The 17,286-nt window shown below is 38.3% G+C and overlaps 2 protein-coding genes across 8 annotated transcripts; one reads left to right on the forward strand and one right to left on the reverse strand.

Annotated features, from left to right (window-relative positions):
- Nucleotides 1-1,480: 1,480 nt before the first annotated feature.
- On the reverse strand, nt 1,481-9,745 carry ABHD13 (abhydrolase domain containing 13). Of its 6 annotated transcripts, XM_083349157.1 has the most exons (4): nt 9,287-9,350; nt 8,156-8,265; nt 3,691-3,750; nt 1,481-2,721 (listed from the first exon to the last, which is right to left on the reverse strand). In XM_083349157.1, the coding sequence occupies exon 4, from the start codon at nt 2,682-2,684 to the stop codon at nt 1,671-1,673; it is 1,014 nt and encodes a 337-aa protein (XP_083205283.1). In that variant the 5' UTR covers nt 2,685-2,721; nt 3,691-3,750; nt 8,156-8,265; nt 9,287-9,350; the 3' UTR covers nt 1,481-1,670. The 6 variants fall into 6 exon arrangements, with proteins under 6 accessions (XP_083205283.1, XP_083205281.1, XP_083205284.1 ...); XM_083349155.1 differs by lacking the exon at nt 3,691-3,750; XM_083349158.1 differs by lacking the exon at nt 8,156-8,265 and having other exon boundaries at nt 9,287-9,335.
- LIG4 (DNA ligase 4) lies at nt 9,404-17,036 on the forward strand. Of its 2 annotated transcripts, none has more exons than XM_083349151.1 (2): nt 9,404-9,614; nt 13,526-17,036. In XM_083349151.1, exon 2 carries the CDS (start codon nt 13,543-13,545, stop codon nt 16,255-16,257), a length of 2,715 nt encoding a protein of 904 aa, XP_083205277.1. In that variant the 5' UTR covers nt 9,404-9,614; nt 13,526-13,542; the 3' UTR covers nt 16,258-17,036. The 2 variants fall into 2 exon arrangements, with proteins under 2 accessions (XP_083205277.1, XP_083205278.1); XM_083349152.1 differs by lacking the exon at nt 9,404-9,614 and adding an exon at nt 11,699-11,849.
- Nucleotides 17,037-17,286: the final 250 nt, after the last annotated feature.

The following is a 17,286-nucleotide window of genomic DNA, read 5'->3' on the forward strand; positions in this document are numbered from 1 at the left end:
AAACACGTACCAGTAAAATAAAATACTGCAGAACAATTACATGGCGATTAAAACAAAAAGCTTGCTGTATCTCACCAAATGGGAAATCTGCTCCTCTTGTCCCAAGGGCTGGCAGAAAAGCCAGATCTTAACCTTTCTAAAGCTTGCAGTGCTGGGGCCAGCAGTGTATCAGGAGGAGGAAGACAAATCCAAAGGCTAGGGGCCACTGCTGAGAAGATACGCTTCTGGAGTCCCACAAGATGGCATTGTTTCATCTTGGGCCCTTTCAGTTGGAGCACATGGGACAGGCATAAACCATTGGAAAAAGCAGTCCCATAAACAATTTACTCCAATGCCATGCTGTGGTTTACAGGTAACAACTAGCACTTTGAATTGCAACCAGAAACCTATGTACAGCCAATGCATCTTGTGGAGATGTCACATGGGTATAATGAGGAATGTCTAGAACTATCTGCCCAGCTGCATTCTGGATCAATTGATGATTCAAAATAGTTTTAAAGGGCAGCCCCTTTGTGACTGGGAGCAGCCCAGGAGAAGGTACAAATGGTGTACAAAAGTCCCTGTGCTCACGAGTCCAGGAAGACTACAAAATTGCATGCTGAATCCAAGCAGGGCAGTACAACCCCATTCGAAGTTGAAATATCTCCAGCCCAGGTCCTACGGGGGCCCAAGCCCCCAGCCACTGTCCTGGTAGGTTGAGCTGAAGTCTGTCCTTCCATATCAACTAGTGATAGGACCTTGATGCACATATTAAAAAGGAAGGATGTGTGTGTGTGAAGCCCTGTGGCACTCTTCAAAGCAGGGATCTAGGACATGACTCTGCCCTCAAACTGACTGGGACCTTCAGACAGGAACATTGTGCTCTCTATACTCAAACTCTAAATTTGTCCAGGATATATGTATAGTATGAAAAGCTACAAAGAAATCACCAATGGCCAGATGGATACACTACCCCCATCTTAAGTCTGCACAAGTCATCAAGGGTGACTAAGTTGTTTCAGTACTGTACCATGATCTGAAAACTGATTGCCACCTTCAGAGCTGTAGTTGGATCACATTCTCCATTTTTTCCCAGAAGCCTGGACACTGGATGGAAATTGTTCAAATCACAGGGATCCAGTAGCAGTTTCATAAGGTGAAGACTTATCTCTTTCAGAGTTGGAGGGACTTTCCTCTCTCAAGGAAGCACTCACCATTGCAGGGATCTACCCACATGCCTCTCCCTGGAGGTCTTAATCAAGTAGGCGCTGGGGTCGAAAATTCTGATTAATTTTAGTAACAGACTAACCTAGTATCTAGCTGTCTATGGTTCTCTGAAAACCAACTGTCAAAAATATTTTGCAAACCATTTTTATCCAGGGAGCTAACATACACACTGTACTGAACTCCTTTATTCTTCCCTCAGATCCAGAACATTCAGTAACAAATGTGTTAAAATGCCTTTTCCTAAAATAAAAAAAACTAATTTTATTAAAACAAATAGAAGTTTTATTTGTTTACAATGCAGTGTAAAAACTATGTTGGATCATAAATCAGTAGATGTCTCCATGTTTAATTTCACTTTTTTAAGATACAGACAGAATACACATTTTAAAAATGGTAATTAATGATCACTTCCCACAAATCCAGGTACAATGCAGTTGTATCAGAAAGACAGATTGGAATTACAATTATATTATTGTTACATTAGATGTCATTTTTGCCATTTCTTCAGGGGAGTGGCTTTTTATAACTTCTTTGATAAACTGTTCGAGTGCAGTAAAGTAGCCTTGGCACTGCCAAGTGTCATTATGAGTTCCATCTGGAAATATTGCCAATCTTTTAGTCCGAGCAGGAGAAAGTTCATAAAGTTGCTTCATCATAACTGGAGGAATCAATTGGTCAGCAAGTCCAGAAATGAAGAGTGAAGGCATCCTGCACTGAGAGATTTTTCTGTAAGACAGGAACTTGTTCTTATAGCACCATAAAGGAAGGTACCTCATAGGGAAGAAAGAAAACAGAGTGCTGGCCATATGTGGGATACTAAGGAATGTATTCTCCACCAAGATGGCAGAAATCCTATGAGAATTTTCAGAGGCCAGGTGAATAGCAACTGCTCCCCCCAAAGAACGGCCAAAAAGAAAAATTTTTGTCTTGTCAAGATCTGATCTAGTCATCACATAATCTAGAACAGCCTCACAATCTAAATAGATGCCATCCTCACTTGCTTCTCCTTCACTCTTCCCATAGCCTCTATAGTCAACCAATAATAAATTTACTTTCAGGTTTACCAGCATCAATAAAGCATTTGGTAGTCGATGACCAATGTTGCCTGCATTCCCATGAAAATAAATAATAGTAGGAGAATATGAGGAATTATCACCCGTGAATCTGAGAAGAATTAGGTTGAGCAACACACCATCTTTGGTTTTGATAAAGATATTCTCATGTGGGATGCCAGTAGGCATGGGAACATAGAGTCGTGATGAAGAGGGTTGCTCAGGGAAATAAAGCAACACATCCTGGAATTTATATAATATACCTGTGATAGATACAAATATTAACAGAGGTAAAATCAGGCCACCATACAAATGAAAAGTCACTATCAAAGGTAAGAGAGAAATACGGCAGACACCCCAGGACCATGACACCAAAGCAAGCAGCCATTTTTCAATGGAAGTCCAAAGCATCCATGATTTTTCCATTATAGTAGCCAATGAATCTCTCTAGTCCACATGAATCCTGAAAGAAGAAAATACACTTAAGCTTAAAACAACATGAACAAAAAAGTAAAGCAAAACAAATAGTAAGCATAATATATCAGAAAAAATAGGTTGCTCTGGTAATCTGAGCTGTTTTTGAAAAATAAAACAAAGTGTCTCATCTAAGGCACTTGAAAAGTGTATTAATTAAACAAATTAAAAAGAAAATTAATTTAAAAATTCATAAATAAAAGACAGAGAAAATAGAGATAAGGAAGGTTGAGAGCTTCAGCCCTTTCTCTCCTTAGGTTTGACTGATGTGTTCTAAATCAAAGCAAATTAAATTTGTTCTCTTTCCCCACTCACCTCAAAAGAGAAAACCAGTTTAACTAGATTTAATCAAAATTCCTTCATTCAAATCCATGTACAGAGATACCAGCTTGCAGTAGCAATTAAAACTCATTAGTTGGAAAGAACTATTAGTTAGTGTATAAGGGCAGTGCTGTGTTCAATATTGGTTTTGCCCTAGTATGAAACAAGACAGGACCTTCATTGCCTGCCATACAATCTCAACAAATGAATGCCTTTCTTTGGCTATGCCTTGAGATAGCTGATTTTTACCAACTTCCTATTCTTGCTTTCAGCACACTACACTGTTCTAAAGCTTGAAAGGATGGGTTATAAGAGACGATCTTACTACAAAAACATGCTGCCTATAATTTTTCAAAGGAATTGCAAGCTGGAACACAAAATATATTAAGTGGAGAAAACAGGGCAGTGCTTCCCCAAAGACATGAGAGTAGCTGTGACTCCATGGGAGTAGCCTTGACTCCTTTAATGAGACATAGACAAGTGCAATATTTGTACTCCTACATGTTCCAAAGAACTTTCAAAAGCAATGCCAAGTACCACCTCTGTTTCGCAAATTACTATTTAAGTGTGTAAGATGGTAAAAACAAATGCATGGAAGTGGTAGAATAGGCATCACAGACTTTTCCTAATGTATTACCTGAAGGTAAAAGAAAAGATCAACTTTGGCCTAGATGTGAGATACAAGATACAGAAGGTGCTGTAGGAAAAAGGAAGGCAAGTGAAGAATCAGGATAACATCATAGCTTATGTAAGCAGTATTCAACTGCAGACAAATGACATATTTTCATAATAGGTTATGGTCTTCTACCAAAAGCCCACATTGGCTGGGTCAATCAATATAATACTTTAAACAAAGTAAAATAAGCTACATTATGGCTGAGTGCTGCATTAAGTGTAATTCAGAAACCATAATTTCTGGTTTAGTATGCTGTGCTAATCTAGAAATTGTGGCTCATTTAATAAATTATGGTAAAAACAATGAATTAATAAAATTTATACAGCTAGCCATTCCATCTATCAAGAAAGCAGCTGTGGGAACTCAAAATCCTACTTGGCATGTTTAGGTAGCAACTGATGCCTTACCTTTATGCAACACCATTCTATTTTATAACTTAGGTTTAGATAATTCTGCCATTCAAGACCTAAGTATTTCTTCAGACTTCTGTATCTTGTGATCTCCTCTCTTCCTGACAATTCAATAGATACCAGAGCTGGGACATGGACATAAAACAGAACCCCATTTAGATCCTCCCATTTATACGGAAACTGAATAGAATATAATATACATACTCTAGTCTAGACTACTGAGCATGTAAATGTAGAAATGGATAAGTCATGGAAGATCAACCCTGCTTGCTTTATAGGGCAGATTTCCAGGCCAGCAAATATTTCCACTGATTTTTTTTTTAAAAAAAAACATATAGGGGAAAAAACGCCATTTTTCAAACTTAGTGATGTCAGAAGTTGTATTATCTTTCTAAAATATGTAATATAACTAAGACTTTTTTAACTTTTAAAACTTTCACAAAGCCATATGTTCTTCTAATAGTGATAGTTCTTTAAGGAATGAAAACATCTTCACTGAAGCTTGCTAGAATGGTTATATTACTATCTCGCCTACTATATTTCAGGGGTAAAATTTCTAGCTTTTAATCATATCCAAATGCAGATTATGAGAAAATGACAAATTCTGATGATACAAGCTTTCATATTAAGTTAATCTTTTCATCCTTTTCCCTTAACATCCTATTTGGGTTGCGTCATTTCAAACTATCGGCCTGTGGGTATTTACTGACTTCAATTAACACATAAGCTATTCTAGCAGCCTTCTAGGTTGAACAGCAACACATTAACATTTTTAAATAATTAATAAGGTTCTTCAGTAGAAACTTAATAAGTGCTGAACTTTTAGTATTGATTCAAAGAAATTTTAAATAACCACTATCATCCAGTAATATCTATATTAGCCTAATAATGATTAGGCATACTTTAAAGTTTTATGGGCAAATCTATTTACTTCAATTTTGACAAAAATTTGCTGGAAAAAAAACTTCCAGGGCTACCAATGAAGTGTACAACTAGATAATGGTTTAATCCAAAATAGCATGAGCAGAATTATGGCCATGTAGCAGTTTCCTGTCTCATCCAGCCCAGTGCAGCTTCCTACTCCCCTAAAAAGGTTTATATCATAAACTACATGGAATTACTTAGGGTGATATAGAAATATAATGAATGAATGAATTAATGAACTGTTTGAAAGTCAGATGGCCATTCCAGCTGCAATATTCTTATGTCCCTCAAACCAGGTGTTTACAGTTGAAGTACCATCAAGAATAGTATTGGAATAGACTGCAGCTGGATCAGAGAACCAGGAACTGCACTGATGTGCTTCCATTCTCATACTGAATCACACAAACTTTAGCCAATATCATACCAAAAATACTTTAGATACATAAATATCTTCATAAATGACTTAAATGAGGAAATTGAAGACGAATTCATCAAATTTGTAGATGACACCAAATTGACAGGAGTAGCCAACACCCCAGAAGACAAACTCAGGATCCAAAAAGATCTTGACAAAGTTAAACAATGGGTCCTATCCAACAAAATGTTTCAATGTGGTGAAAAGCAGTTTTATATTTAGGCAGGAAAAATCAAAGGTACAAGTACAGATTGGGCTAGACCTGGCTCAAAAACAATTAACTGTGAGAGGGACCTTGGAGTCCTAGTGGACAATCACTTGACTATGAGCCAGCAGTGTGCAGCAAGCAACCAAAAAAGCTAATACAATGCTGGGTTGTATAAATAAAGGCATAGGATCAAGAGCTTGTGAAGTATTATTACCGCTTTATAAAATCCTAGTAAGACCACACCTGGAATACCATATCACAAAAAAGATGTTGAGACTTTGGAAAAAAATCAGAGAAGACCATTTAGATGACCAAAGGCCTGGAGACTAAAACATATGAAGAACGGCTGCAGGACTTGGGTTTGGCTAATCTAAAGAAAAGAAGAAATAGGGGAGACATGATAGCAGTATTCCAGTATCTGAGGAGCTGCCCAAGGAAGAGGGGGTCACTTTGTTCACCAGAGCACCAGAGGGAAGGACGAGAAACAATGGTTGGAAACTGATCAAAGAGAGAAGCAACCTGGAATTAAGGAGGCACTTCCTGACAGTGAGGACAATCAACCAATGGAACAGCTTGCCTCCAGAAATCGTGGACACTCCATCACTAGAGATTTTTAAGAAGAGTCTAAACAATCACCTGTCTGAGATGGTATAGGTGCTTCTGCTTGAGAAGGGGGCTGGACTAGAAGACCTCCAAGGTTCTATTTATATTTATATTCTATTCTCATACCAAAAAATGACTTGAGGAAAATATCACAAACATCTCACCATTCAGGAATCTAGAAACATTATATCAACACCCATGAATTTGGAATATCTTTCTTCAGCCCCTACAGGGTTGGTACTTAAAAGCATAATGATGGTTTTGTGCATAGGATAATTAATCCACCTCTCAAAAGTAATACCTTCTCATCTGGTATTTAGTTTTTTTAAAAAACTTTTATCAGATTTCTAACAAATATGGTAATTGGGATTGCCAAGCAGCATAACTTATGTGCATGATAACCTTGCACACTAAAAGTAACAGTATTACACTTTTATTTCAAACTATTATAAACTACTACCATGGCTGCAGTCATAGACTTTTCATTGGGATTACTTTATTTATCATCCATCTATGTCCTAATCTTGGAACTGTACAACTGCAACAGTAATATTAATTTTACAATATTATTTTAGTTCTGGTTTCTCTTCACTCTTTTAAAATAATAATCATTACTGTTGATTCTTGTGATTATCCCAGCCCTGCAAAATATACGTTTAAAGTAGTGCTTATCCTATATTTGTTCCTTAGTAATAAGTGACAAAGAGATGAAATATTACCAGTAGTTATAAAGAATCTAGATTTTTTAGAAAAATATTCTGCAGATTTCATTAATTTTTCAGCTGTTAAGCCTGATGTGTGTTACCTGCAGCATCGTGAGAATCATTTAATTGTTCTCTGATAATTAAACTCAAAAGAAGATAGGCAGACTCAAAAACACAGATGGCAATAAGATACCTTTCCTACTTTCTCACATGTTCTCAATTTCTAGAATATTTAATTTTAAGATAATGTTCAGCTTTGGGCTAAATAATAATAAACAAGTCAGATCCACAAACCATATTGGAAACTGATTTATTTGAAGCTGACCAGCTTGTTTTACAAGACAAAAATTGGTTTCTAGATCATACTAAATTTAAATTCTATAAACAATGTTACAAAGTCAGTTCTACTATAGGGTTAGAGTTATAGTACATAAATCTAAGGTTTCAAATCAAATTTGTTGCAGATTGTCCACAAAGTTAAGCTATTGCTTGGAAATACAAATACAATCCGCTTTACCATAAAATCCTTCAATATTTGTTCTTAAACTAATCAAATAAAACAACTGTCCTAACTGCTAGCATTATTTTTTAATACCATGGTGGTATTCTGAAGTTTACATTAGTGCAAATAATTGGAAGGAATATCTACAGAATATTCTATATAATACAGAAGAACAATACGCTATGTTTTACAATAATAGCATGGAGAAAACAGTTTAAATTGGCCCCATGCAACGTTTCATACAAAAACATGGGAGAACTATACCTTATATATCTGCTAGTGGTATCTCAACTGTGCAAATCGCTTCAACTCGCTCTAATAATGCATTTGTGATATAACTGAATATCACAAAGGCTTCGGTGTGCTCGTTCTCAACTGTGCAAATCGCTTCAACTCGCTCTAATAATGCATTTGTGATATAACTGAATATCACAAAGGCTTCGGTGTGCTCGTTTGTGTACTCTAAAGGAAGCCTATTGTATTTCTGAAATAAGCCAGTATTTTTCCAGACCTAAATATTTTCTGGTTATGAGCTAAAATATTTATTAGCAATCTAATGTAATGTAAATAAACAAACCAGGTAAAGAATTTGGCACTGACTGGAGAAACTACATGGTAATATATGACAATAGAAACACAAGACAGCTGATGCATTCATACCTAAAGATCAACTTCTTGAAGAAAATGTCTCTTACATAAGCCATCTCCTTTCAACTTTAGATCAGGTACTGTTTTATAACAAAGAATGCCCACAGGATTTAGTAACGGAGCTAGGACAGAAAATAAAGAAGTTCGAAGAGCAACTATTTCAATTGCTGTACTACTATATTTGTTTTGAAATGTTCTTACTGTTCACGAATTCTACTAAATGCATTAAATATTTTAGTAAGCATTATTTTACTGTTTAGTAAGCCATAAGAAAACGTGACTGTCTGAAAAGAACTACACTGTGATCCACTTTTACTAGTTGAACCAGCACTTCACCCACTTAACTGGCGAAACCACAGCGGCAATCCTTTTCAGTGGTTCTCTTCTGGCCAAACCTGATGTATTATTACAAAAGATCGGCAGTTTGATCTTCCAATGTACGTTTGGCTTAAAAACAATCATGGAAGCGATTCAGACAAGAGGCTAGCCTAGGCTAAAAGAGGCTAATCTCAGAAAGACTATCACGTCGTTAACTGTTAACTAGGGCCAACCTTTCCCAATCTGGGGCAATCCAGAAAGTCAGAACTAGAAATTCCAGCCTCCAGAGTCGTTTAAGGGATGAGGGGGAAAGCCCTATTTCGGAACGCCGCGGTGAAATGTCCTTTTCGAAAGACCTCAGAAAATTCTCCTGCCTCGAGTACGAGGCAGCGAGGAAATGTTTTCGAGAGGAGAACTACACGTGAGCAGCCCTTTCCGCCCACCCCGGGGACTTTCTAGAGCAGGGGTCTTCAAACTTGGCCCTTTTATGACTTGTGGACTTCAACTCCCAGAATTCCTCAGCCAGCTTTGCTGGCTGAGGAATTCTGGGAGTTGAAGTCCACAAGTCATAAAAGGGCCAAGTTTGAAGACCCCTGTTGTAGAGAAACGCACGGCGTCGACTCCAGCGGCACGAAGAGAGGGAGCCTCCGCGAGCCAGGAGGCGAAGGGCTCGATGGACCTGGCGGCGGCCGAGGCCACGGGCCCCTGGAGGAGACCCAGACGGCTGCTTCCCCCACCTCGAAGGGAGAGGACGACGGCGCCAGTCGGCTTCCTAGCTAAGCGCGCAGGCCTCTCCTCGAACCAGCGGAGTCCCGGCACACCAACCTCATCGCTGCCCGGGACGGGATACCCCGCATCCTGTCCTTCCTCCTCTTGGACCGGGTTTGACTCGCTCGGCCGTCACTTCCGGGAAAGCGAATCGACGTCACAAGTGCTTCCGGGCAACGAGTAAGGACGACGGAGCTCCTTGAACCGACCGAAAGAGCGCTGCGCGCCGGTTTGCGAACGCAAGCAGAAAGTGGCCAGAGGGGACTTTCTCGGGCTCGAGGGCAGGCAGGCCGGCCTTCCTGTTTCTATGGCAACTTCCGAACCGTTCCTGTGAAGTTCCAGGAGTGGCGCTTTAATAGGCTGCGGTTCGCCGTGGAATGCGGAGGTGCCGTTCTCTGTCTCTCCCCCCTCCCCCTCCAGCGGGAACCCACAACAACTCCATTACGGCACAGAAATGGAGGAGCCCTGAATATTTTCCTTCATTATTTTGGTTGACCTCTCTTACCCGCTGCGGAAGAGGCGGAATGGAGGGTGGGGTAAAAATGTGTGGGTGAACATCCCAGCCCATTTTTCCTCCTGCAGCCGCCGCCGCCGCCTCCTTCGTCATGGCTGATAAAGAGAGCCTCTCTTTTTTTGTCACTGCTCCTTCAAAATAATTAGGCAGTGAGATTGGAGAACTGAAAGCAAGAGACCTACTCCCGCCTTGCTGTCCTCCAGTAGTGCTGGCTCGCCCTGTGGAGTAAGCGCTGTGGCGTGTAATCTGCCGGTGAATGAGGATAAACTTTGGCACATATATGCTCGTGAATAAGCCAACACTAGAATGTTTAACCAAAGTAGTATGAAAAATGTGCCACTTGCCAATAAGTCAATCCCACATTTTGCTTCTCTGCAGATGGTTTATTTTTGGGTGAAAAGTTAAAAGTTCAAGGATTGGCTTACAGTATCTGCAGATGGACATATATAAACATATACACTGGTACTTTAAAATGTAACCTTATGCACTTGTGAACACAGTCATCTATGAATAAGCCGAACCCAATTTTTTTATGTACTTTGGCACTTAAATTTCAAGGCTTATGCATGAGTATGTATAGGTAGTCCATAACTTACAACTGGGTTGCTTAGTGATTGAAGTTACAACAGACCCCTTCAGTTTCAGAGTTCTAAAGGCTGCCCCTCCCATGGTCACATGACAATCAGCCTGCATTTATTTATTTATTTATTTATTTATTTATTTATTTATTTATTTATTTATTTATTTATTTATGTATTTATTTATTTAATTTGTATACCGCCCTTCTCCCGAAGGACTCAGGGTGGTGAACAGGGCAATACATAAAAACAAGATACAAAAATTAAAAATTATTAAAAAGTAATTAAACAGTGCCAGTAATAAATTAATACAGATTAAAAGTTAAAATCCATTTATGGTTGTTTGCAATGCCCTGCAGTCACACAACCATGATTTATGTTTTTGCCAAAACTGGTTTTCTGGTTTCTGGCAAAGAAGTTTCCATAGTAAACAGTGGGTTTGCTTAATGGCTGCAGCATTCAATTAACTACCATGTTTGCTTAACACATGCTGCAAAAGCCATCATAAAATTGGGGCCAATCACATGGTGACGCTCTTGAAGACATCATGACCTAGGGCCATAATTGCAAGCTCAATTATGGGCATAAACCGAGGACTACCTGTATAGTAATAATGTTGTGGAGGGCTGCTGGAAATGGGTCAAAAGCTGTACCCACCCAACCCTGCTAATTAGGCAGTACTGTGCTTCATCTTGTTTGCCCCAACCCTTTTGGCTTTTTGCAAAGCTTGAAAAACCTGGCTGTGTACCCAGACCTGGGATTAGGAATGTGTTAAGGGGCCCCGTTGGCTTTACTATTAGTTGATTAATCATCATGGCTGCTGTTTATACTTATTTATGTTGTGGATGTTTTTATTGTTTTAATATCTTTAAATTGATTTATAATTTTAGAATTCTAAGCCACTCAGAGTCACTTGGTTGAGTTGGGCAGGTATAGAAATTGAACAAACAAAAAAATCTGGCATAGCTAAATGAGCAATATTATTCTGGGAGGGCTGACAGTTAAGAATGCCTCCTCTTTCTCCAAAAGTCCTTGATCCTACAGTATTAAAACTTAAAATTTGGTTGTTTGATCTTGCTGGCCTGGACTGAGGGGTTTTTAATTTAATTTTAATTTAATTTTAATTTTAATTTTAATTTGTTTAATTGTGGGCTAGTCTTAATTTAATTCTATTTTAAATTGTACTTATTTGTATTGTTTTAACTCACCCTGTAAACCTCCCTGAGTCCTTCGGGAATAGGGCGGTATATAAAATCAAATAAATAAATTGGGTAGGAGAATTGGTGCTTAAAGAACAGCTGCCCAAACACGCTTTTCTTGCCATTCCTCTTGGCTGCCTGAGGTCTGTTGCCAGAATTGGCACAGAATGTTGGAGACATGGCTGATGAACTCATTCAGTGAATCCAGATTTTCCTACTGCTATAAGGCAAATGGCCCTGAAGATCAGTAGGCAAGGATTGGAGCAGGAACATATGCACAGCAGCCTCTGGCTGTCACACCAATGTTATCTTGATACAAGATGAAACAGGTAGATGACAGGGCACAGCTTCTGCCAAAAGAAGTTGAAAATATAACTATTGTATTTACCATAGATTTAAAATATAGTTTAAAAAAATAGGGAAATATGTGTTCAGGGTGCCTTCTCTGTGGGTCAGAAATGTGTTAATGATTACTTAATCACTTCTCATCCTCCAAATATGATTGCTGAAGTTTCTCTGATCTCCAGTTAACAGGCTGTGGAAATGACAACAAGTTTGATGTAGAATAAAGGTTCTGGTTTAGAAACCAGGAAAGACTTAATTCTCAGTCTCCCTTGGGAGTAAAAGATGACTAGGTGACTTTGAGGCAGTCACTATCAGCTGAGTCCACCTCACAGAGTTGTTGTGGGAAAACAGATGTATTAGATAGGTTTGCTGCCGTGAGTTATAGATAAAAAGGCAGGACAAAATATAATTACTTAGAAGACAAATCTGGTGTGGCAGATTGTGTTGGTTTATTCTCCCAGTCTGGCGAGTGCTGAGTTTTGGCAGCATTCTGTGTCTCATCAAAGAGGGCAGTCATGGTAGGAGAATGGGAAAGACTGGTCCAGTATTCTCCCTTGCAGGTGGCCTAGCACAGAGTGGACCTAGTTGCCAGAGTGACCTATGTGGCCACTCAAACATGCGGCCCATGTAGACTACATGTACCCCAGCCCCGCCAGGGCAAAACAAATCCCGATACAATACAGCCCCCAATGTGATTGGGTTTGATACCCCTGCTCTAGATTAAGCACCTGGCTATCTTCATCTGCTCTCTTTCTGAGCAGCAGAATTCTGTTGGATCAGCATCTCAAGGGCAACAGGATAATTGGCTCTATATTTTTATTTCTTTATTAGATTTTTATCCTGCCTTTATTACTTAAGTAGTGAAGACTTAAGACTTAAAGTAGTGAACATACAATATGCTACTCCCTCCACTGATTTTCCCTACAATAACAAACCTGTGAGGTGGGTTGTGTTGAGAGAATGGTCCAAAGTCACCCAGCCAGCTTTCATGCCTAAGGTGGGACTAGAATTCAGTCTCCTGGTTTCTAGGTCAGGACCTTAACCATTACACCAAACTGTCTCTCTAATCCTCTGGGTCTAAGGATGCTGGATGCAGAAAGCAAAAAACAAAAAAAAAGAAGAAGAAGAATACAAGTAGAGCATGCTGCCTGTAGTAGTCCCTTCGTCACCTGCTGCCATTCTATCTCATTAAACATTAACATTTGTTGACTTACAAAGGACTTTGGGAGCATCACTGGTGAGGGCACATGTAGCTTTATGCCTCAATTAATACACTTCATAATCAGTGTTTGCTCAGTTTTCCTCACTGTGTTGCCATGTAGTGCTACTATATCCTCATGTAGCAAAAAATACCTTCAAAGGTAAAGTAATTTAAGACTATAAATTTAGAATAACTGGATATGGAAAGAAACAATATAGTAAAAATAAAACGGGAAGCTTCTTTGCTTACAGAGTATATAACACTGCAGCCTAAAACTCTTTTATTTAGTTTCTGAGGTGGCATTTGGCTTTGCCCTTGTACATCATCTGATGATATTCTGATATTCTGAACATGTTTCTAACCACATATAGATCACTTTGGCATAGCTGGAGCCAGAGAGTAAGACTAAATGTATTGCTTTGAGTTTAACGTTCTTTCTTTGGTTGTTTCTTTTTGTAGAGAAAAAAACATCTAAGATGGCTTCAGTCCCCACTTCACATTCATCTTCCAAGCTAACTGTAGCATCACAAGTCCCATTTGCAGATCTCTGTTCAACATTAGAACGAATACAGAAGTGCAAATCCCGATCAGATAAAATAAAATATTTCAAGGATTTTCTAGATTCCTGGAGGAAATTTCATGATGCTCTTCATAAAAATGAGAAGGATGTGACAGATTCTTTTTATCCTGCAATGAGGCTTATTCTTCCGCAGTTGGAAAGAGAGAGGATGGCTTACGGAATTAAAGAAACAATGCTTGCTAAGCTATATATTGAATTGCTAAATTTACCCAAAGATGGAAAAGACGCTTTAAAACTTTTAAATTTTCGAACACCCACTGGCTCACAAGGAAATGTTGGAGACTTTGCTATGATTGCCTACTTTGTTTTGAAATCAAGATGCATCAACCAAGGCCAACTGACCATACAACAAGTGAATGATCTTCTAGATTCAGTTTCTAATAATAATGCTGCCAAAAGGAAGGGTCTAGTCAAGAATAGCCTTCTTCAGTTAATAACTCAGAGCTCAGCACTAGAACAGAAGTGGTTGATCAGGATGATCATAAAGGATTTGAAACTTGGTGTCAGCCAGCAAACTTTGTTTTCTATTTTCCATTCTGATGCTGCAGAATTGCACAGTGTCACAACAGATTTGGAAAAGGTTTGTAGGCAGCTGCATAATCCTTCAGTATCACTTAGTGATGCTTCTATTATATTATTTTCTGCCTTTAAGCCAATGCTTGCTTCTATTGCCAGTGTGCACCAAATTGAGAAACAAATGAAAAATCAGACTTTTTATATAGAAACCAAATTAGATGGTGAACGAATGCAGATGCACAAAGATGGAGATGTTTACAAATACTTTTCCAGAAATGGGTATGATTACACTCAGCAGTTTGGTGCTTCTCCCCTTCAAGGTTCATTGACTCCTTTCATTCATCAGGTCTTTAAAAATATTCAAAACTGCATTCTGGATGGTGAAATGATGGCCTATAATCCCACCACCCAGACTTTTATGCAGAAAGGAAGCATAAGGATGGTGGATGATTCTGAATTACAAAAATGCTTCTGTGTATTTGATGTTCTTATGGTCAATGACCAAAAGTTGGGTCATGAGATGCTGAGCAAAAGGTGCAATATATTAAATACAGTTTTTACACCAATACCTGGTCGAGTACAGATTGTTTCTAGAATTCAAGCAAACACACAGAAAGAAGTAGTAGATGCCCTGAATGAAGCCATTGATAACAGAGAAGAAGGAATTGTAATAAAGGACCCCATATCAATTTACAAGCCAGATAAGCGTGGGGAAGGATGGCTGAAGATTAAGCCAGAATATGTCAGTGGGTTGATGGACGAACTGGACCTTTTAATTATTGGAGGCTACTGGGGCGAAGGTCGTCGTGGTGGCATGATATCTCATTTTTTATGTGCAGTTGCTGAGGCTCCTTTGCCCGGTGAAAGACCATCTAAATTCCATTCTATTTGTCGTGTTGGTTCCGGTTGCACCATGAGAGAATTGTATGATCTTGGTTTGAAATTGGCCAGATATTGGAAAAAATACGATAGGAAGGTTCCCCCTTGTAATATCCTATGTGCTGCTGAGAAGCCTCAAGTCTTTATTGATCCTTGTAATTCAGTGATTGTCCAGATTAAAGCTGCTGAGATTGTGAGTAGTGATATGTATAAAACAGAATGCACATTACGCTTTCCACGCATTGAAAGAATAAGGGAAGATAAAGAATGGTATGAATGTATGACTGTTGACCTTCTAGAACAACTCAGAAGTAAAGCTGCTGGGAAGCTTGCAACAAAACACCTTGATATAGTTGAGGATGAACCACAAGAAAAGAAGCGCAAAACTGTTGCAAAAATTAAAAAAGCAGTCAGTTTAATGGATCGTTTTAAAGCACCTGACCTTTCTAAAATAAGCAAAGTTTCTAATGTTTTTGAAGATGTTGAGTTTTGTATTATGACTGGGACACAACATTATTCAAAGTATGCTCTGGAAAGCAAAGTAGCAGAATATGGTGGCAGCATAGTTCAAAATCCTGGGCCTGACACTTATTGTGTTGTGGCAGGGACCGAGAATGTTAGAGTGAAAAATATTATTTCTTCCAATAATTATGATGTTGTGAGAGCAGAATGGCTTTTACAGTGTTTCCAAGCTGGAAAGTTTGTGCCATGGCAGCCTGCTTTTATGATTCACATGTCTCCTGAAACAAAGCAACATTTTGCTTGTGAATATGATACTTATGGTGATAGTTTCACAGCTGATACTGATCCACCAGAGTTGAAGTCATTGTTCTCAAGAATTAATACCTCTGAAGAGATTTTTCAGGATGTGATTGCTGACATAGAAGCCCGTTATTCTTGGGAAAGTTCCTTAAGTATGTTCAGGCAACAAACCATTTACTTGAGCCTTTCTGACGAAATGAGCAATTTAAGAGACAGGCGAAATCAAACCAGATGTTTAACCGTAGAGTTGATACTTCGCTTTCATGGAGCAAAAGTGGTGTCACAGCTTGAGGAAGGTGTATCCCATGTAATCAGTGGAGATCATTCTGATTTGAAGAAAATAAAAACCATTAGAAGGACATTTAAGAAAAAGTTTAAAATTGTGTCAGAGCAATGGATAAAAGATTCTGTAAAAGCTGGAGAATTACAAAATGAAAACTTGTATGTAATGTAAGAGTTTAATTAGTAAGAAAAGTCTTTTTAGGATTGTGCAAAGCATTTGAAGAAGGTGATTTGCAGTAACAGGAGCGGGAGTGAAGTACATCTCTTTCAAAATAGCTGTGCTTTCTGCAAGATGATGTGGCTGCTTCCAAAGTTGTTTTCAGAGTGCACTCTAACCTGGCAGAATGTGATTTTTGAATGTGTTGCACAATTCTATTTTTTTAATATTCCATCTCTCTTGAAGATATGTGAATGAAAGAAAAGGATGCTTAGGAAAATAGGGTGATGATTGTTTCTCAGTGTTGTGTTTTTATCTGTTTACCTAGCTTTTAATATATTTATAGGAAAACCTGTATTACTCAATTATATTAAAATTGTACAGATCTTAAAACAACTTTTATCATTTGCAGTCAACAGGGCTATATATTTAAATGTCCAGTACTGAATGTGGTTTGAGATGCATTTTAATTGTTTTTAAAGTCCCATGTTTCATTCATGTTTAATGTATTGTTAATAATGATGAATTTTTAAATGAATGAATATGTATCCTCAGAATTCAAAACATCTATAATCTTAAATGTATCATAGGAGTGTTTTTCCCAGCAAAGAGGCCTTTAGTTTTACAACCACAATTAAAGTTTTAGCAAAAGAGAATCCAGGGATCTATCTTCTGAAACGTGAAAAGACTGTTTTTCAATAGTATAGCAAGAACAGTTTGTTTCTGCACGTTTTCTGTTTTCATCATTTTGTAATAAATATTTGATATAATTAAATATATATTTTAAAACCTGATTCTGTTTTGAAATAAGTAATTAGTTGAGACTATTTAATTTTATGTATATATTCAAGGTTCTGTTAATGGCTGTGCAGTACAATTTGTAGTAGCTGATAATGTGGTTTTGTTTTTTTTAATCAGAGCAACCTGGTCTACCCAAATATAGGACCGAGCATACTGCTTCTGCTTCCGCCTTTCAGCCCCAGTGTAGGAGCCTTCACAAGCAGTCGCTTCTGCGACCACAGAATTCTCCCTTTAATTCTTTGT

Source organism: Vipera ursinii (assembly GCF_947247035.1).
Source record: "Vipera ursinii genome assembly, chromosome: 1".
In the NCBI taxonomy this organism is placed as follows: domain Eukaryota; kingdom Metazoa; phylum Chordata; class Lepidosauria; order Squamata; family Viperidae; genus Vipera; species Vipera ursinii.

Bases quoted from the DNA above. Each gene is read 5' to 3' on its own strand.
- ABHD13 (XM_083349159.1), bottom strand. From the start codon at position 2,684: ATGGAAAAATCATGGATGCTTTGGACTTCCATTGAAAAATGGCTGCTT.
- LIG4 (XM_083349151.1), top strand. From the start codon at position 13,543: ATGGCTTCAGTCCCCACTTCACATTCATCTTCCAAGCTAACTGTAGCA.